Source organism: Aphelocoma coerulescens (genome assembly GCF_041296385.1).
Source record: "Aphelocoma coerulescens isolate FSJ_1873_10779 chromosome Z unlocalized genomic scaffold, UR_Acoe_1.0 ChrZ, whole genome shotgun sequence".
NCBI classification, from domain to species: Eukaryota; Metazoa; Chordata; class Aves; order Passeriformes; family Corvidae; genus Aphelocoma; species Aphelocoma coerulescens.
Window position 1 is genome coordinate 14,358,873 of NW_027184085.1, and position 24,283 is coordinate 14,383,155.

General features: G+C 43.8%; 1 protein-coding gene across 1 annotated transcript in view; it reads right to left on the reverse strand.

Annotated features, from left to right (window-relative positions):
• Positions 1-492: 492 nt before the first annotated feature.
• Positions 493-24,283, reverse strand: part of PLCXD3 (phosphatidylinositol specific phospholipase C X domain containing 3) — an 81,197-nt gene continuing 57,406 nt past the window's right edge. The window contains exon 3 of the mRNA XM_069001677.1: positions 493-1,030. Coding sequence (XP_068857778.1) covers positions 874-1,030 — 157 coding nt within the window. The 3' untranslated portion in view covers positions 493-873. The remainder of the gene's footprint in view (positions 1,031-24,283) is intronic.

Consider the following 24,283-nt stretch of genomic DNA (forward strand, 5'->3'; position numbering starts at 1 on the left):
TTGCTGTGAGGGTGGTGAGGCACTAGAACATGTTGCCAAGAGAAGTCATGGATACCCCACACCTGGAAGTGTTCAAAGCTAGGCTGGATGGAGCTCTGAGCAACCTGATCTAGTGAAAGATGTCCTGCCCCCAGCCAGGCAGTTGGAACTAGATGATGTTTAAGGGTCCAACCCAGGCCATTCTGTGATTACAGTTAGAGTTAGGCCAGTATCACACATCTGCTGGCTTGACCTGAGGCAGAGACATTGGAGAACCCCATTTTGAGAATGAAAAACAAGCAGGATTTAGTCTGTGCTTTGTGCAAGCTACACAGTACATCATATTTACTGTCCACTGATTATGCACGTGTTAGAAGCATGACTTTGGATTTACATCACAAAGGCATTTAAACCTGCAGCTCATTGATAAATGTGATCAGTTAAACCACCTAACAGATGAAATGTAGCAGCTTAAAATTTTCATGCCAGATATACTGTCCTCAGTCTCCTGCTGCAATGCTCACACCACCAAGAATCCTGCTCTGAGCAGGAAGAGGACAATATATACATCCCCTTGCTCTGAAAACAACAAATTTCTTGGCACTGTTCATAACCACAGAAGACACATGAATCACATTTGGTACCTCATGGAGAACCTGTAAATGGCCTTCTTTTATCAAACACTGTAAACATGTTTAGTTTTGCTCTTCACATGAAACACAAATATGAAAAATGATCATAAATGATGAAAACATTTCCCTTATGCCCACCCACTAAAGCCCTAAACACCTCAGTGTGTTACAAGAAAATGAGTGTTCTACAATATAATCCTTTTAGAATACAATCTTTTTTTCAAATTCTGAATAATGCAACAACACACATATCACAGTATTATCAAGTAGTGTCATCTTCACATTCATCCAGAGCATAGTTGAGCTTTATGACTGTGCTGATAAAGTCACCAAGTTCTACAAAATCTGCAGTGATAATATTCACACCACTTTCTCCTGCTTTCTGAGTTCGGACCCACTCCATCATTGCAGGAAGAGCCCTAAGGAGAGAAGAGGAACAATAATTACTCATAAATCAGCAAGACAAATGCATCGAGGCAGGATTTACTGACAGCGACTCCAACTGATCTTACTTCGTTTCTAAAGGAAAGAAACCAAGTCAGACAGGATACAGGTTACTGCTCAAGCTTTTTAAAAACTCTTTTAAATTTTCATTCTCTGAGGAAATAATATGTTGATTGTACTTTAACTTCTCAGTAGAAAAGAATGGAAGGAAGATCATGCAGGCTCAGAGTAATTACTGATTTTGCCTAGGCACAAGGGAATGGACCAGATACTTTTTGATATCATCTCGCCATATGACTCCAAGGAAATTGTTTATGGAAAAACAAGCCACTGAGAACTCAAGCCATTTGCAAAGCATGTTTGACACACTCAAGGAAATGTTGAAAATAGTATTTTTGAGGAACACAGAAGCAACCATGATTCCTACAGTAGAAGTACAGCATATACCAAAAACTCTTTCTTCACCAGTTTTGATACCCGAGTCATGAATTAATTAATCAGAAATCCATAGTTAGTAACTGAAGTAAAAAGCACCATAGTCACATAAACTCTTTTCTAAGATGGCGCATTTTAATTATGTCAAATCCTTAGCACAGGAATACTGGGGTATAAAAGATATCTGCCTAACTGTTTCTGAGTATAAAGAAATTTTTCTGATATTTTTCTGTGAAAATACAAACTAACAACAAATATCTATAAGAAAAATAAAAGGCTCCTTAGTCCTGCTGAGGCTGCCAAGCAGCAAAATCCAGTCTTTAGATGAAAGAAGTTACCAGAGTTCCAAAAAAATAAGGTACACATTTTTCAGAGAAAGGGCATTTTTCAGAGAAAGGGTAATTGACCATTGGTACAAAATCCCAATGACTGTGACAAACTGTGCAGCACTTTGAGTCTTTAAATCAAGCCTGGGTATAGTTCCAAAATTATACTCCTGGTCAACCTCAAGCTGCTGAGTTAAATAAAAGAACCTAAGGTCTGGGCAGGGCTGCAGTCAGTTTAGATGAACATTGTGTTCTCCCTTTGCTCTAAGATCTATAAATATGTGATTTCCCCTAAAACAGCATATTGTGCAGCCTTTTGCACAGACACAAGGTACACAGAAAATTTTGGTCTGACAGTAATCTAAATGAAGCTGAATATGTTGAACCTAATTCTCTCAAAAGCTTTGGGAAAACAGATCTAAAGAAAAGAACTATTAGCAGACAGAGATTGTACTTGTCAGTGGCTACTAGAATCAGTCAGTTTTAAAAATAATTTAATACAGAATAAAACCCAAGCAGCTAAAATTATTCCTATGATTTCACAGGAGAATCCTAAGGCTTTATTTCACCAAAATGTACTTGAATCTGTGAGATTCACATATAAGCAATACATTTTATTTCAGTCATTGATTCAGTATGACTGAAGCACTTCTATGCACAGCAGTCCATAAAACCAAATTCAAGCATTCTGCTGTTTGTGAACCCAGCCAGCACCTTCAGATTTAAGTTTATGTAATCCTGAAAAGCTGCACTCTGTAGAACTGTAACAGAGCACAGGTCAGGTGTTAAATACCCAGCAATGCCTGGAGTGCTTGAAAAGATCTGCAAGCAATCAGACAGATCTCAGCAGAACAGCACAGACCACCAAGGTGATAAAAGGCAGCTCAGAGCAGCTGTAAACTCCACTGCACCTTCACATGTGAAAGGTACTGTTGAACTCTGCACAGAGATACCAGGTTGAACTTACGAGATGGCAGTATGTTACTTTTGTATTTAATACCATCCTATTTAAGCCCAAGGAGTTTCAGGTTTAAAGGTGAACTGATTCATTGTAGGTGGGCACATATTTTTCCTTCCTTCTTTCTGTGTAAGTTGATGACCTTGATATTTTACTCCCCCTTGAGGCATAATTTACTTATTTTGGTGTCTTTTACTTGTTCTGAAGCTAGTTCTGATGTAATTCTTTCTTTACGCCATAGAGTTTGCCATCCATACACTTACCCATATTGACTGAAATACTGTTTTCCTTTCTTAATGTGATCTTAGTAAGTCAGACTCCACCAAACAGTCATGCCTCCTTTTGATTAGTGCTTTATCTTAAGTTAGCCTGCCTTGCCTTTTCATCTGCAGTTGGCTTGGTTAGTTGAACGGGTTATTTTTGTTTTACTGATATTTCACACAGAACACAGTTGCATGACCCCCTGCTCACACATAAATTGCTAGATAAAGTCACGGAAATCTTTTGTTGATGAGACTAGAGAGCATTTAAAGATAAGTCAGAAATGAATCACATTATCAAACAAAAAGCTTATTTCCATAGCAAAACCAAATAACACAATCCTGTAAAAAAGAGATAGCTGAAGAAAAGATTCCACTGACCTTAAAGATTTGATCTAGGCTCTGTAGCTCTGACAGAAATTAATACAAAAACTATATGGATCATCTTCCTCCCCTAGTGCCATCTTGAAAGTGGATTACACCAATGACTCTAAGAAACCTCATGTTGCTCTGTTTCAGCACAAATATGTCACACGCTCACAATAATTATTAGAATAAGCCTGCTTTAATAGTCCTCAGGGTGACTTTGTGATAGCAGTACAAACCTTGTTCACCCTGCCTTGTAATTTCCAAATTGTGCCTCAAACTAGTGATTGTTCTCACCAAGGGTTTTAGTCAGGAGAACAAACCACCTACATGACTGAGCTCACAAAAGCCCAGTATGTACCGTGGTCTTCATAGATATTCTTGTGTGGTTCTCTGTCAAACATGGGGGAAGCTTCTAGAAACTTCTCACAGAAGCCACCCTATAGCACCTCTTGCTACCAAAACCATGCCACGCAAACCCAATCCATCTTGCTAGGTTGGTAAGGAATGATTTTATGCACAAGCATCTACACACAAGCCTCTCAGCCTGCGAACCCGAAGAGCATCACTGCCTCTGTGTTAGGCAAGTCCTGGCTCTCCTATGGAGAATATCCATGCTTTAAGGTGCCTCCCACGGCTGGTACAGTCCAGCCCTTATAGCCACAATCCCAGTTCTCAAAAGGAATAATTTCTAACCCCTGCGGGTTCCAAAGCCACTACGTAACCCAGAGCCACATGCACAGAAGATGCTGCTTGTCTTTGCTTAGAGCCAGGGAGGAGAGTAGGTGTGCTCCTCTGCAAGACCTGTGCCAGAAGAAAGAGAGAAGTCCTCTCCTCTTATTTCACTACCTGAGGCACTTTTTTCATCCTGCTGCAGCTCCTCTGACCTAGGTTGGAGTTTCACAGATCCAACCCTGCCAGGCCAGTGCAGCACTGCCCCACAAAGCAGCATCGGAAGTCAACTTGCTTTTCCACATCCCTGGTGGAAGCAGAGGAGATAGTGGTACCAGTAGTGTAGAGAGTGCAAAGACACAGGGCTGGGGGGCTTGAGCACTGGCAGGGAAGGAGGGGAATGGCATGTTACCTGGGTTTGAGCATGGATTAAGATCAGTAATCTTGGTGATAAATTTTCTGGCGTGAAAGCATATGTAGAGGATCTAATTTCTTTTTGCTAACTGGAAACTAGGAGGTACCAGACTGCTGCCCCTCACTACCAGGATGGTGGGAGTAAAGCCATGTGACTGACTGATGTGGAAGGACCTCACAGGAAGGGCTGTGGTCCAGCCCCAGCCACCATCACTGCCCCTCTGCATAAGCAGACAGATCCAATCCACCACCCGTGATGCCCAGCAGCTTCTGGAGCAGCCTTTCCATCTGCCAAAGACTGCATGAGAAAGGAGAAAGTGGAGGAGATGTGGGTGATAGGGACCTACCTATGCTGGACTGTGCAAAGCCACACAGAGATACTTATGTGGCTTATGTATTTCTTCTGAGACCTAAGCTTTTATCTCCAGGTAGTATCTCACTATATCAGTCAGAGGTACTCATAATTTGGGCATGACCTGGGTATCAGGACAGTTTACATCATGACTGCAAACATGCCTCACATCACCATTTTCAGCCTTTTTTTTTTTCGTGAGGAGCTATGTACTTTCTCATATAGCATTGCTACAAAGATTTTCATTTACAACATAGTAAAATCTAGGCTCAGCTTTGACACTTCTTTTATTACCTCTATTTTCCCTGTTCTGCTTGCTTGCTCATATAGGCAGAAATGTGCACATATTTATTTTTAAGTTGTTCTCTTCTTTCAGGAACCATTTTCTGATGTATTAAAGGAGCTCTGCTGAGAAATACTGACCTCAGCTACAAAACAGGCATTGTCCTTTTTAAAGCTACTGAGTATTCAAGATGTATTTCTTCTTTTTTTTAAATCTATCAAAGCTCTCAAGTGACTTCAGTGGTATTGAATTTTGTTTAATAAATAATAATTAAGCATCCAAGTAGCTTCAGTTCAAGCAGTAAAATCGTGAGTCCCATTAAAAGCTTTCAGAAAGAAAATATGATCTAATTAGCTGTATTAAAATTTGCTTTTTAAAAACTGTTCTTAGGCTATTTTAGTTCAGAAAGAGGGTTGGTTATCTGTTTTTTTAATGCCTGAGTCATGAAAGCCTGACAATGTGACAGAAGACTAATGACAGCTGTGTTCTAAGACAGGACCTCCCATGGCGCAACAGCCGCTCCTCTCCGCAGAGCTTTCACGGGAGAGGAGAAGGAAAAGCAGCCACTCAAACACAAAACAGAGTGTCTATTCACTATTTAATGAGCGTTTGATCATTAAAGGCACAGAACAGGTTTTCTTCTGGAGTGCAGGGAGTCAGTACAACCTAATCCACAGTGAGAAATTGGTCCCATTCACAGGGCGTGATGCTGCCAAGCATTAAGTGCCCGTTACCAGTAACACCAGTGAGAACTGCAGCAGGTCTCCTTGTACAGGGCAAACTGACGTGGCATTTCTTCCCTCTCCAGCGAAGCACACACCCTACTCCCTGCAGTCTTCTGCAAATAGGTGTTACTGCTGAACAAAACCAGCACTCGTCTGCAGGAGGCTGTGCTTACACGAGCCTGAATCAGAATCCCTATACTCCTTAACTTCCCCCCTCTCTGTTCAATTTTATCACTGTTTGCAAGAACACCAAATTTCAGAGCTGTAATTCAGCATATGCTCACCTTGGCTTTTCAAGGATGCTGAGAATTCACTGCTTCAGTGGGAGCAGTGGATTTCCCGTGTGTCACTGAAGCATGAAAATCACTACTGGAAAGAACTTTGAAAAGCCATTCACGTTCATCCAGCCCACCCTGAACAGGATCAACTACACAAAGATCAGTGATACAAATCACTCCTGGTAAATGTTCAATTTAATCTATTTACAAGCCCCCAGTGAGGGAGATGTCACAACCTTTCTCTGAATTCAGAGCACCACTATACAGATATCCTTATGCATCCTCATTAGCTTCAATGGGAGTACCCAGAAATAATGGCATTACAGCACGCTGCTCAAGGGCGTTCACCATGCCCTCACTCTGCTCCTGCTAAAGATTTACTCTGCATCTGCAAATAACTTCCCCTGTGAACGATAAGCCTTAGGTACCATTCCACACTACATCATTCTACCATAATTTTCTCTATGGTAAAACTAGTTTATAAGGTCCTCCACTTTTATATGCCAGCTATTTATTTCTACTTCCTGATCAAAATTTACAATTCTCTCAGCTGTGCTAATAGACATGTACAGACAAAGTTAATACAGCACATGGAAATGGTCTGAATTAACAGAAACAAAACAAGTGGTTTTGCTCTCCCTCTGTCCCTAATTCATTGACAAGTTTTAGTTTGTAACAGGTCCTTCCTAACTGTTGAAATGTGACAAACAAGGATCAAATTAACTCAAGCACAGAGATTTACATGAGCTCAGCACAAAAAGGCTGGAACTCCTCAGATGCACTTCCACACCCCTAGGGTCCTCTTTAGGCAGCAGTAGCATTGTCATAAAATTGGCACCACCAAGGTCAGACTGACTCAAACCATAAAATCTGGGCAGCATTGGGTGGGAATTTCTTTCCCTGGATTCTGAATTAACACTACTGCACATGAGCTGCCCTGTTGCAAGAACTACCTACAGTTGTATCTAACAACCTTCAATTTATTCTTCTGGAAAACTTGTCTTTAATTCAGTCATCCTCAGTTGCTTTATACAATTTGGAAATGCATCTATACACATGACACAGACAAGCATGCTGGGGTCAGATTCATCTTTCAATGTAATTATCTTAGCAGCATACTCTGCAGTGTCACCAAGGGCCAAATGTCTTCATTCTCTGATTGAACTGGTGTTGCCTTTCTGGGTTTTATTTATAAAGGGAGGCAGAAATGAGCTCAAAAGCAATATTCCTGCCCTCCCTTCAAAAACCAGTTCAGCCAAATTTTTTAAACGTACATCTTGTACAAAAATGCAATGGGATATTTAATAGCAGCAAATGGTGGTTTCTGGAGGTAATTAATGTTCAGCATCCCATTTTTCCCTGATTCCCTGTTTTTAGCCATTGCTCTTAGAACATTAACTAATAGCATTAGGAATGCAGGCAGTAGGAAAAGGACTCAGTGGACTCTGAAGTATAAAAGATCTCATTAAGGAGATTAGCATTTTGGCTATTCTCTTGGTTAATGCAGTAGGGAATTGAAGTGGCAAAGCCAGAGCTAAAAGTTTGAGCTGCTGCCATACAAAATATGGCATTTATCTTTTACATTATGACTGAGAGACCTTGTAAAACATGTAGTTACCCTAATATAGAAAATACACAATAGTCTATGGATTGAAAGCAAAAATACTACTTGCTATGAGGATGTCTCTGTTCAAAGGCTGGTTTTTCTCAGTGGTTCAGCAGATCAAATTAGAGAAGCTTATCAGCTGCATCTCTAATCTGGAGTTGTGCATAGCATTTGACATGGTCATGATATCCTTGTCTTTAAATTGAAGAGACATGGATTTGGTGGATGGATCACTTGGTGGATAAGGAATTGTCTGGATAGTCACACGTAAAGAACTGTGGTCAACGTCTTAATGCCCAGATGGAAAGCTGTATAAAGTGGTGTTCCCCAAGGGTTGGTATGGGGACTGGTGCTGTTCAACATCTTTGCTGGTCACATGGACAGTGGGATTGAAGGCACTCTCAGCAAGTTTGCTGATGACACTGAGCTGCGTGGGGCAGTCAACACATGGGAGGGAAGGGATGGCATCCAGGGGGAACCTGACAGGCTTGAGAGGCAGGTCTGTGCAAACTTCATGGAGTTCAAGGTCAAATGCAAGGTCCTGCACATGGGTCAGGGCAACCCCCCGGCTGGGGGCTGATGGGATTGAGAGAAGTACGGCAGGGATGCACTTGGGGGTGCTGGTGGATAAGAAGCTCAACATGACCCAGTAATGTGCACTTGCAGCCCAGAAAGCCAACCTGGGCTGCATCCAGAGTAGTGTGGCCAGCTGGCTGATGGAGGGGATTCCGCCCCTCAGCTCCGCTGAAACCCCACCTGGACTGCTGCATCCAGCTCTGGAGCCCCCAAAATAAGAAGGAAATTAACCTGTTGGAATAAGTCCAGAGGAGGCCATGAAGATGATGGGCTGAAGCAGAAGGCTGGAGTATCTCTCCTATGAACACAGTCTGAGAGAATTGGGATTGTTCAGCATGAAGAAAAGAGAGGGAGACCATAGAGCATCCTCTAGTACCTAAATGAGGCCTACAGGAAAGCTGAAGAGGGACTTTTCACAAGGACGGGTAGTGATAGGACATGAGGAATGTCTTCAAACTGAAAGAGAGCAGGTTTAGATTAAGAAGAAATTCTTTACCTTGAGGGTGGTGAGGCATGGAAACAGGTTGCCCAGAGAAGTCATGGATGCCCCATCCCTGGAAGTGTTCAAGTCCAGTTTGGATGGGGTTTTGAGCAACCAAGTCTAGTGGAAGTTGTCCCTGCCCATGGCAGGGTCTGGCATAAGATACCTTTAATAGGTTGCTTGCAACACAGACCATCCTATGATTCTATGTTAATCAGTTATCTCTTGGAGATCACAGAGTGGTGATCAGGGAGGTCAGAGTGGCGTTCAGTCATCATTCCTTTCAACCTCTTGTAGCACAAACACAAAACCTGAACACTCCTTTACACAGGCACCTGGACAAGGCATATTTTAACTGCTTGAGACAGTTTGTCCTGCTCCCAGTTCCACGCAGAAATCTGACTGTTCAAGAAACATTAAGAAATTCACGTAAGTGACAATATGCATGGATATGGAAATAGGAATTGGAACTTATTCCCCTTTCTGTGAAACAGAAAACCTCTGCTCTACAGAACAAAATATCTGTCACCAATCAAGGGAACAGCTACAAGTTTGGGTTTTTTTCCTCCCCCATCTTCTAGTTCTTTAAAAAAAGAGTCATGATTTACTCATATGTTGCAGTGGGGATACTGCAACACGCCTATATCAAACCAGGAGTCCCGTGGGAAAGAAATATATATATACGGATTCTTGCTAGATGTTTCAGAGATGTTTATTTCCCCAGCTGCATGGCCGGGCTCTGCCGAGGAACTGCTGCAGTCAGGACCCGAGGGTCCTTTTTGCCCACGCAGGGGAACACAAACCAACCAATGGGGAACGAGGCTGACCAGGGGCAGGGAAACCCCGTGTGTCTGTGCCCTCAGGGCCCCTCTTCCCAGGGCTACATGGCGGGGGAGGGACCCCGACATTTCACCCGTTTTATTTTAGTAAAAGGAGAATGAAGACAACTGGATAAACATAACAAAAACAGTTTCAAAACAAAACAAGCCACCCTCCTGAGTCTTTAAATGTCCAAACAGCTTCTATGGAACATCTTAGGGCTGACAGAAGGGAGACAGAACTCTCTGAGCATGCTTTGTGGGGAAACTGAGGCAGGAGAGGGTTTAATTTCTTTCCTCCCCCTTTTCATCCCCCCATCGACATCAGAAAGGGATTTTTGGGGAAACAATTGGCAAAGGCATGGTTTTGTGAGGGAAATCATGGATGGAAATACGGATTGGGAATACACTGGGGGTAATAGGACATAGGGTAAAAGGGAAAGGTGGGATTAGGAAAGGGAGACAGTAGGGGGGGTTTACAATGGAGATATTGTCTAACATGACTACGATTTCTTGCATATATACTGCCTTTCACAGGAACACCATCAGGCCCAGTGACCTGCGATGCTTGTAACCCTTTTCTACCTCGTATAATTTTGAATTCCACCACCTCTCCATCTCCCAAGCTTGGGATGCATTTTTCAGGGTTATTCTTTTTAATAGCAGTTCTATGCACGAATATGTCTTGCTGGTTGTCACACCTTGTTATAAAACCATAATTTTGTTTAACATTATACCATTTCACTGTCCCTAAGATCTTAGCTACTATGGTCTTTTCCTTTTTCTGAGTGGCTGCTGCTTTCTGTCTCGCTGAGTCTTTGCTCTCCCTTTCGGTCGCTCCCGTGTTGGAACTGTGGGGGCTGCTGGTTCTGGCGTGCTTTTCCCAGGGTCACGTTCGGGGCCACATGGGCCGGGCCGCGCCGCTCCGTTCTCCGTGTGTCGCCTCCTCTGCTCTCAGCTGCGTTGCCACTGCCAGGCGCTGCATCTCGGCGGGCCCCCCGAGCGATGACCCCTCCGCACTCTGCTCCAGCGCGCGTTCCGGCTGGGCACGGCTCCGCTCTACCGCCACCGCCACCAGCCCACGCGCCGCCCCTCTCATTCGGGCGCTCACGGGGCTCGCTCCACCACGCGCTGCGCGGGGCCGGGCGGGCACTGCCGGGTCCCGCCGCTCCTGCCGCGCCTCGCTCCGCCACTGACACTGCAGCTCGCATCGCTCCACCCGCGCGTGGGAATTGTCTCGCTGCTGCTTGCAGAGTGCTCAGTGCACGTGGCCGGGGTCGCACGGTCCCTGAGCCAGGCTTCCCTTCACCAGGACACAGCTGACATTGCTCAACAGTCTCGGTAATTAAATAATATTCACGAAAATATTCTTCCATCGGCATATATTTTGACTCAAATATTAACTGGGTCCAAACGGTCTTCCAAAAGCTCTTGGTAAGAATTAAATCCCAAGAAACATAGAAAAAGTTCTTAAACAACCATGCCAGGAAGTGTTTCAGTTCTTTCTGAGCTTGAATCAAGCTAAAATTTACAAATCGTTGTTCAAGAATCATTTTAAGTTTAAGATAAATGTCCGTATGCAGCGCTGAAAGCCAAGAGTCTTCCCACGGTTCCTCCATAGTTTAGATATGGAATAGCAAAACAAAACGAAGAAGAGGAATCCAAAGCTTCCAGAGTTTACTCACACATATCAGTCGCTTAGGGATCGGGGAATCGTTCTGCTCACAATTCTCCACCATTATGTTGCAGTGAGGATACTGTAACGCCTATATCAAACCAGGAGTCCCGTGGGAAAGAAATATCTATGGACCGATTCTTGCTAGATGTTTCAGAGATGTTTATTTCCCCAGCCGCATGGCCGGGCTCTGCAGAGGAACTGCTGCAGTCAGGACCCGAGGGTCCTTTTTGCCCGCGCAGGGGAACACAAACCAACCAATGGGGAACGAGGCTGACCAGGGGCAGGGAAACCCCGTGTGTCTGTGCCCTCAGGGCCCCTCTTCCCAGGGCTACATGGTGGGGGAGGGACCCCGACACTCATATACCCATTACACTTGAATCTCTCTTGTCATGGTTTAGCATAGTTTGGGTTTTTAGTTAAAGAGAGCTCCATCAGCCACAGAAGTGATTTTTTGCAAAGAGGCACTTACAGCTTCCTCTAGACCCGACAGAACCAATTAACTGGCTAGTTTGAATATTGGCAACTTTTTAAAGCCACTTAAGAAGCTTGACATGCCTCTGTGATCCACATTTAAGAACGAACAAACCCCGGGAAAGCTCTCTTGCTTCCGGCTTTTGAACAGATAACTGGGGGCCCAGGGCATGGCCCAGCTGGGTCAGCCAAGGCACGGCTTGGCTGAGATCTCAGCTACTTCTACTCCCTGGATGCCCAGCGCAGCCCCCTCAGTGTGAGCTGGGCTGGCCGGGAGACAGCCACCCTGAAGCTGTGCGGCCCTGTTCCATCCGCGGCCCTCTTCCCTCCACGGCCCTGCTCCATGTGGGCCAGCCCCTGCAGCCCTGTTCCGCGCACGCAGCCCTGTGGCATGGCTCGGCCAGCCCAGCCCTCGCCCAGTGCGGCCAAGATTCATCTGAGGCCACTGCCCAGCAAAGATCATGTGACCAACAGTGAGAGGCAAATTTCAGCTGCAAGGCCTGGGTGAGATTAACTCTCTTAGTGCTTAAGATTCTCCAGAACAGATGAAGCCTGCAGACATCAATCCTCTCCTGAGTCAGAGGATAAGGAAAGGTGAAGGCACGTGAAGAAAACACCATACAGACACCAAAGTCAGTGAAGAAGGAAGAGCTGAAACCCTGAGGGAGGAGAAGGAGGAGATGCTTCAAACCTAGAAGTTGAAACTCTGTTGTAAAGCTATGGTGATGGACTACGGTGCATCAAAGTACCCATTGTAATTTCATGAAAGGATGGGGGGTGGAGTGTTCAAATTGCAATTGTGAGCAGAAGTACCTGTGCTGAAATAAGCAAATGTTGAAGTAGCTGTAGTTTGATGAGAAGCTTGAACAGAGAGAGATGAAAGTGATGAAAACCCTTGCTCCCAGGGAAGAAGACCTCTGTTCCTAGAGATGAAGATGCTCCCAGAGAGAGGAGAAGAGAACCTTTCTGAACAGCTCAACCTTAAAATGGTACCCCAGTAGCTCAAGACTGGACCCTCGAAAACAGTTGTGGGGAAAGCTGTTAGGTCAGGACTTTCACATGTGAGCAGAGAACCAACCCTGGCGGCTGTCTCGCTGTGACATTGAAGCCATGAGGGAACTGCTCTTGTGGAGATGTCTCCATAGCACGAGCAAGAGAGACTCCTCTCCCTAAGTGAACTGAAAAAGAGATTATTATAGAGGCGGTAAACTGACTGAAAATCTCAAGGGTTGTCGTTTTACATTGTCAGTGGGAGAAGGAGAAGTGTTCTGAAGGTTTAGTCTGACTTTTTTTCTTTCTTTTAGGTCTGTTAATAAACTTCTTTATATTCTTTTAAGTTTTGTGCCTGTTTTGCTTTCTCCTAATTCTTATCTCACAGAAGCAAAATAAGTAATGGATATTTCAAACCAAACCACTACACCTGTATTAAAGCTTTCAAATCAGGTGTTAGAATCTGACTGCAGAGCCGGAACTGCTTTGTCACAGGCATATGTTGTAGTCAGTACCAGACAATTCACAGCCAAAGTTTCCTCCACCAGACTCAGCCAAGGGCTATGTCTTCTCCAAGAGCTGCCACCATGTGTTATCTGGGACCTTTCAAAGAGCTGTCCTGCTGAGGAACTTAGCTGGGGACTCAAGGTATAGAACTGTTCAGCAACCATTTCAGAGTTTCACTTGCTGCTGCTGGCTCATTTCCTTGTTAAAAACATCACATTCTTGAAAATATAAAATTTGAATGATTCAATAATGAAGACAGAGATTTAGAGAGGAAAAAAAAAAGGTAGTACGCAGAGGAAATACTCTGAAATTTGACATGGAGAATAATGAAAGAGAATCTACCACATCAAAGGAGAAGAGGTGATTTTTAAAAGCATTTAGCCCTGCCCAGAGCCTTGGAACACAGATGAATTAGCAGAGTGGTTACAAAAATCCCACTTTTGAGTAACAGGAAAAGTTAGTAAAAAGGTATGTAACACTAGCAGAGAAAGCAGAGCAGCTAGGTGGAAGGCAAGGTTGATTTAAGAAACTTCTGACTGCCAGCACTATTTCTCTGGTATACAACTTGTAACAGAATTTCACACATCATTGTACAGTTTCCACTGAAATCATTACTACAATAAATCTAAATTACTTAAGTAAATAGATAAAACATGGATTTTTTTTTTTCAGAATAATAGTGCAGCCTGCAAAACTGTTTCTTCCTGCAGATACCTTGAAATGAAAGTGAATCTCAACAATATTTGAATTCTTTGCTATTGAATACAGAGACAACCGAAAAGTACAAATCTGCAGGCAACTGTTTGCCATAGTACCTAGTTCAGAATATTCCACAATAGACTATTCAGACAGATATATGTAGCATAATTCATATGGAAGGCAAAGGTGAAAAATGCAAGGAAAATAACCATATATAAAAGAGAAAATTGCAGTAAAGAGGTGCATCTTACATCGTTCCCAGGAGTTTAATATTTTCTTAGTGTTTAGAATAAAGGTGAAAACGTGCTTTATTCATGAAACGTTCAGCAAACAGACTACAATGAAGCAATCCACCTAACAAAGTTTAAATGGAAAATTGTAAGAGAAACAATTACCTCTAAAAAAGGGAAATAGTAGTATTTCATCCCTGCTGCTATTTGGACAGCAAGAAGCAAAGAATGTAGTAAGGGTTTCAGGCAGCACATCCAAGTAACAGAAATTGGGCATAATTACAGCTCTGATTTGAATGATGTTGTGATTAAAACAAGTCAGAAAATTAGATGGTGGAAACAAAATGATATAGGAACACACAGTTTTTTAGTTAATTAAAAATATATTAAATGTGTAGCTCATATTCAGCGTAGCCAATTAAACATTCTTTTCTCATTCTTTGGTCTCTTAAAACTGTCAAAATACTTCAATATTTCTGAAACACTAAGATAGAAAATATCATTCATAAGTGTTTTCTAACATATATTCTTCAAATACAACTAGTCTTCAAGTTAGTCCCCATTTGACAAATAGAATCAACAACATTTACAATTCTGTTTTCCCAGCACATTTCATTTAGCACACAAATTCTTCTCTGTACATCTCTCCACCTGAGGCATCACTTCTTCTGCTTCCTGGTGTCTCATTTTTTTCTTCACCCAGCCTTCATCTCCAAGGCTGGCTTTATCATTTCCCTTGCAAGGCATGTACCAAATGGATACACAGCACATATAATAAGGATGGTTATTTCTCTGCTCTCATGGCCACTTCTAGTGCTTTCGTGCCCCACAACCCCAGCCTGGTGCCTGGGCCACAGGCACACACCTACTAACTCCTCCACAAAAACTACTTCATCTTTCCACAGAGAAGGATTAAGCTGCTTATTATAATTTATACATCTTCTGGCTTCTAGCTCTGGACTCCCACAGCTAAACCAGCTTTGTTAATCAGCTGGATCCCAGAGGCACTATCCTCCTAAATAGCATCCTGGGCATTGCTGTGAATCATTTACCAGGAGCAGCCTTCCCAGAGCTATTCCTCATTCTTTCTACTTAACTTTTCTCACAACCTAGAATTAACAAGCCCAAAGCATTCATATGATAAACCCTTTACTATGCCAATTATAATTATCCAAAATACAGTACCCAGGAGATATTACAGAATAGTCACTGCTCTTTTACAGTGCTCTTTTACAGCGGGGGGAGACAGGCTCACCAGGTTAACTTTCTGCCAAGGTGGTCCCACCTTGGGGAACTGTGCCCCTAACACAGACTTCTCTGACTTCTCAATAACCAGTGGGCTCATGAATGAAACCCGCAGGAGCACCTGTTTCCCCACCCGTAGGTGGGAGTCCCCATCCCATGTCTTAAGACCGGAGTGCTCCCAGGGCTCCCACAAGCAGACCAGTGGGGAGCAGAACATGGTGAGGTCCTGTCCTCCCATCTCCAGTGACAAAGCAAGTGCCATGGACAAGACCATGCATAGCTGCCTCTGGTAAGGGAGGCTAGCAGCCATGACATTCTCCTGTAGAATGTCTGGGAGGAACTTGCCAACTAGTGAACTCTGTTCCTCTTTCAAAAGCTGATGATGCTCATCTTAAAAGCAGTCAGTTTTCTCACTCCCACTTTTCCAGCTGGAAAACTGCTGGAAAACTTCACTGTAGGGAGCCCTTCTCTCACTTCCAGCTTAAATTTATTTAGTCAGTGTATACCTGTTGCTCTTGTAAGAATGCTGGCCCTTAGTCTAATCTGTTCTCCCTCACTGGTATTTATTCCCATGATATTTACAGAGAGTAGGCAATCACAGAGCCTCTCAGGCTTCATTGTGCCAGGATAAACAAGACAAGCTTTCTCGACGTCTTCAGCAATTCACTCCCTGTTTATTCTAGTTAATAGTCCCTCTCTGCAGCTGTGCCAGTTTTATCTACTCAGAACATGGATGACCAAAATTGCACTGAGCATCCAAAAAGATATCCTACCCACACCTCGGATGGTAGTATCAGCATCTTTCTGTGCATGCTGTAAATGTCTAGGTGCACAACAAGAGGATACCACCCTTTCTTCCACACAGTTTCCACCAAGGGCTAAGATTTAGCCAACCGTGGGTGATGCTACAGCAGCTACCGTGCCTGGCATTCCCAGCTGATAAGATCCTGTCTTACAGGAGCATGCTCCCATCAATATGACCCTGTGTCTTGGGGTGACTTTGTGATGTGTATCCCCTATCGCTGCCCTATGCCCAGAAAATTAATTTTGTGCCTTTCTGTGCCTTTAAACTGAGCCTGAGAGGGAGGAGGAAAACTGAGGAAAACTTCTTCAAAGCAGTTTGTAGCTTGTTCAAGGTCACACAGAGATAGACACTTTTTTTCAGCTGTGGCAGGAGAGCAAGAGTGGGGAAGGCACACGGCTTGCTTTCGGCCATTTTTTTCAGCGCTTTTTTCTTTCTCCGGAGAGAGATGGAGAGCGGAAATTTTGTTTTCTTGGAACTTTGTTTTTTCCTTTTTTTCTCCCTCTGCTGGACTGTTTCAACACCAGAATACATCAGGAAGAATTTCCATCGAGGCCTTGGCCCTGGAGGTGGGCCCACCACCTGGTCCCAGCTCCAAGAAGGGGGAGAGAGAGATCTATGGAAGGACTCTGAAGTTTTCCCAGGTTTCTCTCAGCAGAGCGGGAGGTTTTATTATTTAGCATTATTATCCTTTTTCTGTGTATTTGTTAAATAAATAGTTTTTATCTCTTTCACTTTCCTTCGAGGAAAATTTTTTTTCCCAAACCTGGTGGGGGAGGGATGGTTGTGACCTGCCTTCTCTCAGAGGATATATTTCTAGACTTGGCCAAACCGGCACACCCTGCATTTTATGCCACTGAATTTCATCTCATGTCTTCTGCAGGCATCCAGGTTTTGCTGTATGTTACCCCTCAGCTTTCCTCAGTTAAAATGACAGTCTCTTACTCTGTGTTATCAGCAAACTCTCTTATTCTTTACAACAGAATTCAAGGTCCTTAGTGGCAAAATTAAAGACGACCAGGATCTTTGAGGAATGCTACCGTTTCTACAGCCTGGTACTTCTAAAAAAATTAACTTAATTTCTGATTTCCAAAGTCTATTTCACTACTTAATACACTACTTAATACTTTATCAACTGCATTATGCATTATTTACCAGCTGCACCGGGCCATACCAGGTGTGACACACAGGTCAAGGGAGGTCATTATGCCCCTCTGTCCTCATGAGACCCCACCTGGAGCACTATGTCCAGCTCTGAGGTCCTCAGCACAGGAAAGACATGTACCTGTTGGAGTGGATCCAGAGGAGGCCACAAAGATGATCAGAGAGCTAAAGTACCTCTCCTGTGAATACAGCATGAGAGAGAGCTGGGGTTAGTCTGCCTAGAGAAGAGAAGGCTTTGGGGAGATATTGGAGGAAATAATATCTGCTTCTTTCATTCTGTTAGATAGCTCTGTTAACCTCTGAGACACCCTTTTTAGCATTCATTACTAGCACATTTTGTAATCAAACAATAATAGTAATCTTTCCTTTTAACTCAACCTTAAAGCTAACCATCTTGAAAAGTCTAGATGGTACCATCAGTGGCAGCATAACATGACTGGCAGCAAAATCCAGATCAGTCAAAAAGCTGAGTCAGACTCTTCCACATGGCATAGTCCTGAATCACTACCTCTAGGCTATCTGCCAACATGTTGTCTGCCTTGAGTTCAAATAATTTTAGATTCTGGAGAAGGTAGTTGGGCCATTTAACTTCTTTATTTAGCCAAAATAAAGCAGTTGAACTTTCTCAGAGAAAAATTAAAGACAGATTCTGATTTATTTCTCCTGCAAAAAAGTAAAGGACCCTGAAATGTGGCACAGTATTACTTAGACAATAGAGTCTCCTTGAAGAACTCCATCCTCCTACAGTGTTTATTATCAGGCACACCAGGTTAATTAATACACTAAACAATACTGCTGCATTGCTTGGCTGGTGGTATGCACCTTATAGATGGCAGATAAAACTGCAGGTTCTAATAGTCACGAGCAAAGTCAAAATGGATATTAGGAATAAGAGAAAAAGATGTCACTTGATAACCAGTGATACCAAGAGTTGGCAAAGGTTGAATGCTTCAGTGCTAGATATCTGCTGTGGTACTAAATAGTTCTAAAGCAAAGATTCTGAAACCAAGAACTGCTGTTCTGATAGACTCCCGCATTGCAAAATGTGATTTTGTTTCATATTAGAAAGCAAAACCAAAATGTTGGCCTTTCCACAAAATAAAGTCCAAGACCTATTTCTGAATTTAAAAATGAAAAGCTGTGTATATAGAAACAGCATTAAATATTGCAATTAAGACTTTAACATAAATCTAAAGACAAGACAGAATTAATAGGAGTGAAAATTGAATGTTTTGACATAAAGCATTTTGCTAAAATAGACTTTTCCCTGGGGAAAAACATTGAAAGGAGAATTCCTGGGGAAAAAAAGAGTCAACTTTAAAATACCTGCAGTTTTCAATAAAAAGCTGCATTGATAGGAAAAAGAACAAATGGTTTTGTAATCTCTGGGTTGAAAAAATTCACACAAACATGCTCTTAATGTCACATCTAAAATACTAACAACTGCAGACCAAACTCCTAACAAAGGAAATAAAATATTAAACAATATACCGCTGATGTGGTCTCAAATTAGCTTTAAAAACAAAAATTTATTTGGTTACTTGGAGCACTCTTACTGGTTCTGATCAGCACTAAAAATAGGCAGACATTGTGAGAAGTCTCATGTTTCCAGTAATACTGATAACTTTTCATTCAATTGATCTCATATTTTATTTAACAAGAACTCCACAGCAATGAACCATGGTTGCCAACCATCAGGGAAAAGGTAGACTGAAAAATACATTATATATCTTGTAAAAATTTACCAGGGGACTACAGAGCATGCATCAGCAATAAAGTAAAATCCCCCTGGAGAGAAGCCAAGAGAGATACTTGGTTGAGAAACACTATAGCAAAGAGGTCATGGAATAACTCAACTGTTTGGGTTGAAATGGAACTTTAAAAGTCATCTGAGGGACACCTCTTGTCACTGATGTCCATAAGGAGAACTCTGAGCTGTTAACCACTACACTCTGGATATCTATCCAAGCCATTCATCATTCACCAAAGTCATCAAATCCATATCTCTCTTATTTAGAGAGAAGGATGTTGTGGGGGGCCATGTCAAAGGCTTTATACAAGTCGACACAGATGACATCCCCTGTCCAGTGATGTGGTCACTCCACCATAGAAGCCTGCTAGGTTGGCCAGGAAATACTTGCCCTCAGTGAAGCTGTGATGGCTGTCTTGAATCACCTCCCTGTCCTCTATGTGACTTAGTGTAACTTCCATGAGGATCCCTTTCGTCATCTTCCCTGGCAGAGATGGGAGGCTGACTGGTCAGTAGTTCCCAGGGTCCTCCCTTCTACCCTTCTTAAAAATGGGTACAACATTTCCCCCGTTTCCAGTAACCTGGGACTTCACCTGACTGCCATGAGTTTCAAACATCACAGACAGCAGCATGGCAACTCCAACAGCCAATTCCCTCAGGACTTTGGGATGCATCTCATCAGGTCCCATGTACTTAGAGACTACCTAAAAAGAACACAAATCTGATCTTCCTCTTACAGTGGTTTTATTCCCCTGCCTTAATGTCAATTTACTTCAGATATCTGGGAGGAAAGGCTGCCAAGAGAAGTCATTCCCTTCTCCATCATCATGGCATTGAGTCATGCTGCCTCGTCAGCACAAGGAAAAGCAGACCTGCACTAGCTCAGACTCCTCTTGTGGACTACAGACCAAGCTGCACATTCTTCACAGAGCTGCTGCAGTCCTCTTCCTCCAATAAAACTCTCACACTAGAGGCTGATGGTCAGTCTCAGCTAAGCACCTGTCTTGCATCAAAGACCAGGCAGAGAGACCTTGCATAGCTCTGCCTCACAGACTGGGGTAAATCTGCCAGATGGCTCAACCTCTATCAGTGTGACCCAGTGCATTGGTATAACATGCATCAACAGAGATGTTACTTAAGAGACAACACGAGATCACAAAGAGTGGCCTGGAGAAAAACACAGACCATTTACAAAACATTCAACAAGCAGGCATGAGTCTGTATCTCCAGAGATACACCCTTTCTTCTCAGAAGAGCTGGGCAGCTGGTACAGTCAATGCTGGCAGGACAGGAGTCCAGAAGGTTACTGAGAGGGAATTACAGTAACTGATCCTGAATGTCACTCCATAAAACACATTATTTCATGGTGTCATAGAATCTCTTGACTTGGAAGGAACCCATAAGGATCATGGAAATCAAACTCCTGGCCTGCACAGGACAACCCCAAGAGTCACACCACATGCCTGAGAGCATTGTCCAAACTCTTCTTGGACTCCACCACACTTAGTGCTGTGACCATTTCCTTGGGCACCCTGTTCCAGGGCTTGATCACCCTCTAGGTGAAGAACCTTTTCCTGATATCCAACCTAAACCTCTCTTGACACAGCTTCATGCCATTCCGATGGTCCTGTTACTGGTGAACAGAAAGATCAGTGCCTGCCCCTCCATTTCCCTCTGTGAGGAAGCTCCAGTTTGTTATAAGGTCTCCTCTGAGACTCCTCCAGGCTGAACAAGCTAAGTGAACTCAGCCACTCTTCATACAGTATCTCCTCTAGACTCTTCTGCATCTTTGTAGATCTCTTTTGGATACTCATACTTCCAGTTATTAAAGGACAAAGCAATGTCCTTCTGGAGCTGAAAAATATTTCTCAAACAACAATCCACCTGTATTTCTTATGAGAAACAGCTTAGAAGGAAAAAAACCCCACCAAACCAGATGTTCATCACATGAATGAATACCTCCACAAACATTCCTCAGATTGCAGAGCTCAAATGAGGGTGCTTTCCACCAAGAGAAAACCATTCAGCTGGATTTATGTGTCTCCTGTTCTAGTACAGCCAGACACCAACAGCAGTGAAACACTGTCTGATGGAGAGAGGAAACCAGCAGCAAATGCCACTAGGTGAGACAGATCATTATCAGCCAAATGTTCTGAGCTGCAATTAGCAACAGGCTCAGAAGACCTCACTGTGCCTGGTGTGAAAACAGGGCAGGAGCATGGCTCTCATTTGCAGTGCCACAGCAGTGACCTTACTCACCTGTCTCAGCTGAGTCCTGTCCTCTACCTTAAGCAGAAAGCTGCTTCATAGATGGACCAAACTGGTCACAGACACACCCCATGCCATGTGCTCCTACTCTTCATGGAAATAGCACCAAGCTTGGACAACACACAAATACCTTGATGACATTCCAACAATGAGCTTCAGGATCACATGCCTGGCACCTGACAACAGCCTGAAACAGCATTCCTGGGCACAAAATATCCTTTCCTAAATCTTTACCATCTTTAAAGGCTGATGGTAACAGTCTGGCTTCAGATTTATATTTTCACCCTAATTACCCAAACCCTAACCATCACCTCATATCGGGGGAAATATTGAGGAAGATTGTGGGAAAGGGAATATTGTGGAAGATTGGCTACGTGAGAAAGGGCACATCAAACCTCTGCAGCTTTGATGGCATGCATCTTGTGTAACAAATGAAGTTGCAAAAAGCTACAAGTTCTCCTGCTCAACAACAGGGCTTCCATTGAGTTCTTATTGCTAAGCTAAGTATTTTATTGCAGAGTTAGCAAGGTTGAGTTTTTGGCAGTAAAACAATAAAATACTGTGGGTTAGAAAAGACAAAGAAAAAAGAGAATTGCTGACCACAGAAGAGGAGCTAGGGGGGGTTAAGAAGTCAGCTAAAACTACGTGAACCACTTAGAATGTGCCTTTACGAATATTCATAAGCCTATTATTGATAGTTTATAAGAAACTTTAGTATGATTAATAAACGGAATCCTGCTGATCCACTCATATTGAGCGTCCGGGCTTTCCCTCCGTTGCGACAATCTCACAGTTAGCTGAAGTAGAAATGAAGCTTGCTGGGCTGACTACTTGCAACAGCTTAGACGAAAAAAGCAAATCTAAGTAAAAAGAGCATGTGTGGGAGGAGACAGATGAAGAAAAGTGGCTAAGGAAGGGATGTGACAACCGTGCTCCTTTAGCAGAGGCAGATCTTCCTTCTGACACAGAGTGATTGGCACAAGCCCCACACAGCTGGACAGATAGTTGAGAGAGTATGAAAAGTTGTGAAGAGCCAAGTCCTTGCTGTTTCAGCATTTTCTCAGCCAAAAGCAGGGAACAGAGAGGTGCCCCTGGAGCTGCTTTTCTCTGATAAGATGTGCAAATCCAAGACAAATCGCAATGAACATAGCTCTGAGAAAAAAAGCCTGCTCACAAGGTGGCAAGTTTCTTTTCAATATCCCCTCAAACCTTGGGAAACAGCAGTGAACACACTGGAAAAAAAGACCCTTTCCAGTTGCTATGACCCAACCTACTGCAGGGCTGGGGCAGCGAGATGCCAATCAATCCCAGGCCCTCCCATGGATCAAGTTTCCCCAAGACACAGACTCGGAGGGTGGGTTGAGGGGTGGTTCAGAAGCTTAAGCCGCATCCCCCCTGGGCTGTGCCCGGGTCCAAACTGCCTCCCCTTGTTCAGGAAAATTCTCTCTTACTTGCTTGTTCGTGGGTTCTTTGTTATAACTCCCGCCTCCCGGTTTCCCCCATTGGATCTTGTTGAATTGTATCCTCCCCCTGCTTTGTAATTCATTGGTTGTTTTCCCCTTTCCCCACAGTTTTCAAACCCCCTATAAAACTGAGGGAAAAGGCTCTCGGGAAGTTTAAGATCGTTGCCATGTTCTGGTTGCTAAACTTCTGACAATAAACCTGTTGGAAGCCAAACCAGAACCCCCCTCTCTCTTCCTTTATCTCTGAACTAACATGCGCCTGGATCATCGGCTCCTGCCGTGTCTCCCTGCAGAGAAGCCAGCGAGCGCGCACAGCCAGTGCCTTTCCTGATGCCGAGGTCGCTTCTGCGACGCACAGAAGTAACGCAGCTGGACTCTCTCTGATCGAGGGCACGCCAGAGCTCATGCTGCAAGCACAGAACTGCGTTACTTTCCCCATTATTCAACACAGTACACTACTATACATGCAGGAATCATTTGGGATTACAGCCTTGCCTCAGAGCTGTAATTTGAACAGGTCTCACTGGAAAAGCAAAGAAGCCAGTTTCAGACATCAGAGTATGTAAATAAGTTGGGTGGTAGTGCTGATCTGCTGGAGGGCAGGAAGGCTCTGCAGAGGGATCTGGACAGGCTGGATCCATGGGCTGAGGCCAATGCTGGGAGGTTCAACAAGTGCAAGTGCTGAGTCCTGATCTTGGGTCACAACAGCCCCAGGCAGCACCACAGGCTGGGACAGAGGGGCTGGAAAGCTGCGCTGTGGAAAAGGACTTCGGGGTGCTGGGTGCCACCAGCTGAACATGAGCCAGCAGTGCCCAGGTGGTCAAGCAGGCCAATGGCATCCTGGCCTAGATCAGCAATAGTGTGGCCAGCAGGACCAGGGCAGGGATTGTCCCCCTGTACTGGGCACTGATGAGGCCACACCTCAAATCCTGTGTCCAGCTTTGGGCCCCTCATTCCAAAAAACACATGGCAGTGAGGGAGTGAGTCCAGAGAAGGGCATCAGACCTGAGAAAGGGTCTAGAGAGTAAGTCAAGTGAGGAGTGGCTGAGGCAGTGGGGTTGTTTTGCCTGCAGAAAAAGAGGCTCAGGGGTGGCCTTTTTTGCTCTTTACAAGGCTGCACAGGTTGTACCAAGGTGGGGTTGACCTGCTCTGCCAGGCAACCAGCAATAGGACATGAGGAAATGGCCCCAAGGTGCACCAGGGGAGGTTCAAGTTGGACATCAGGAAGAATTTCTTCACTAAAAGGTTGATTAGGGATTGGAACTGGCTGCCCAAGGAGGTGCTGGAATCACCATCCCTGGAAGTGTCCAGGAAAGTACTGGACATGGCACTTAGTTGTACAGTTTGCTTGGCATGAAGGTATTTGGTCAAAGGTTGGACTCCATGATCTTGGAGATCTCTTCTTAATGAG